The following is a 2,109-nucleotide window of genomic DNA, read 5'->3' as shown; positions in this document are numbered from 1 at the left end:
CACCAATGTTTGATTTCGTATATAGTTCGTACCCATTCACATATTTCTTTCTATACAAAATAGTTCAAATATATGAATATAGCTAACATAGTTAACCATATATATAGTTACATAATTTTTTAGCAACTAGAGCATAGGTGAGAACTGCAGGGGTCCTGCCAAATCCCTACCCTCCTCGAGGTGATAATTTTTGTGTGTTAATGCTTCTTAGAGCAAGTCCATTAGGGGGCTATATGGGCTGCTAAAGGCAAATATAGCACCCCAACCACAAAAATGTCATTCCAATGGGGCTGCTAAAAGGGTCTTAAATTTTGAAGGAGTCAAAAACCCAGCCAAAGTTAAGACCTTCGCTAGCAGCTGCCATAATAAGTTCCGGGAGACGGACGACATAGTTTCTACCGTCTGTTGGTTATTTATGTATAGACGGCAGAAACTATGTTGTCTGTCTCCCGTTTTAATTAAATGGACGGACGGCAGACACTGTGCCATCCATACTTTCCAGACACTCAACCCGATTTAGACTTAGCCAAATTCAACCAATTTTTCACTCACATGTATTTACTTGTCATCAAAGCCTCAACCCTCAACTCCTCAACCATTAACTTTTCAACCACCAACTTCATTTCTTGTGTCAACTTTATAGACCACAAATTTCTCAACTTTTCCTTCACTCACACTTTTTGCATTACTATTCTCAACTTAATTTGCAACCTTTATTCTCACATTCATTCTCAACTTTGCAACTTTTCTTCTCACATTCAAAATGGCTTCTTCTTCTCACTATGTTGAATCAAGCTCCTCATTCGAAGATGAGAACATGATGAATGACGATGAGAACATGTTCATACCTATTTTCTCATTGTTGCAAGACATGCACGAAGCTACTCGTGATCATTGAGGCTCGATCCCCAGTAGAAAGTACATTTATTGTGATCGAATCGACACTCACAATAAGATTATGAGGGATTATTTCATGCAATACCCGAAGTATCCCCTTGATATCTTCCGTAGGAGGTTTAGGATGCACCGCCATCTCTTTCTCCGAATCTTGAAAGCCGTCTCCAACCATGACAAGTACTTCACATACAAGGTTGATGGCATTGGAAAGTCATGTTTAACGGGTATGCAAAAAGTGGTTGCTTGCATTCGTTTGCTTGCATATGGTTGTAGTGCGGATGCATGGGATGAATACGTTCAAATTGCAAAGAGCACCCTTTTCAAAAGCTTGAGGCATTTTTGTGATGCCATTTTGGCGGTCTTCGAGGAAGAATATTTGAGGGCTCCAAACGAAAAAGACATTCAACGTCTACTTGCAAAAGGTGAAAATCATGGCTTCTCGAGTATGCTTGGAAGAATAGATTGTATGCATTGGCAATGGGAAATGTGTCCTACGGCATGGCAAGGTACACATGAATGACATAAGAAGAAACCTACAATCATTTTGGAAGCCGTTGGCACGCTTTTTTTGGTATGGCGGGTTCAAACAATGATGTCAACATGCTTCAATATTCCCACCTCTTTGACAATCTTATACGTGGTGATGCTCCTCGTTGCAATTACACCGATAATGGTCGCTAATACAAAATGGGTTACTATCTAGCCGATGAGATTTATCCTAAATAGGCTATACTTGTACAAACAATCCCTCACCCAACAACTCAAATAGAAGGATTCTTTGTTAAGATGTAAGAAGCGTGTCGCAAAGATGTGGAACGTGCATTTGGTGTCTTACAAGCTAGATGGGGGATAATCAAGAGGCCGACGCGAATATGGAGTAGGGATGACATTAATTGGATAATGAAAATATTTATAATTTACATAATATGATTGTCAATGATGAACGAGAGATTGATATCGAAGATTGGAAAATTGACATGGATTGGGAGCCACCAGTCGCATTGCATGTTGTCGGGAATTGAAATGAGGAAATTACAAGAAGACTCAACACACTTCATCACATTCAGAGTAGAGAAACTAATGTTCAACTAAGAGTTGACCTCATCAATCACCTTTGGCAATTTCGTGCGGATCAAAAAATGTAGTATGAGTATTTCTATGTTTGTAGTTTGAGTATTATCTATGTTTGACTTTATGTTGTTTCAAGACAAT

At 39.1% G+C, this 2,109-nt stretch overlaps 1 protein-coding gene across 1 annotated transcript; it reads left to right on the top strand.

Moving 5' to 3' along the window:
* The first annotated feature begins 958 nt into the window (after positions 1–958).
* On the top strand, positions 959–1,417 carry LOC147501286 (uncharacterized). The gene has a single exon (XM_086604291.1). It carries the CDS (start codon positions 959–961, stop codon positions 1,415–1,417), a length of 459 nt encoding a protein of 152 aa, XP_086460417.1.
* The last annotated feature ends 692 nt before the right edge of the window (positions 1,418–2,109 follow it).

This window comes from Coptis chinensis, chromosome 4 (assembly GCF_015680905.1).
Source record: "Coptis chinensis isolate HL-2020 chromosome 4, ASM1568090v1, whole genome shotgun sequence".
Classification (NCBI taxonomy): domain Eukaryota; kingdom Viridiplantae; phylum Streptophyta; class Magnoliopsida; order Ranunculales; family Ranunculaceae; genus Coptis; species Coptis chinensis.
Note: the sequence above shows the minus strand (reverse complement) of the source record. Positions and strands in the feature narration are given on the sequence as shown.

Excerpts from the sequence above, each read along its gene's own strand:
- LOC147501286 (XM_086604291.1), top strand. The coding sequence starts at position 959 with ATGAGGGATTATTTCATGCAATACCCGAAGTATCCCCTTGATATCTTC.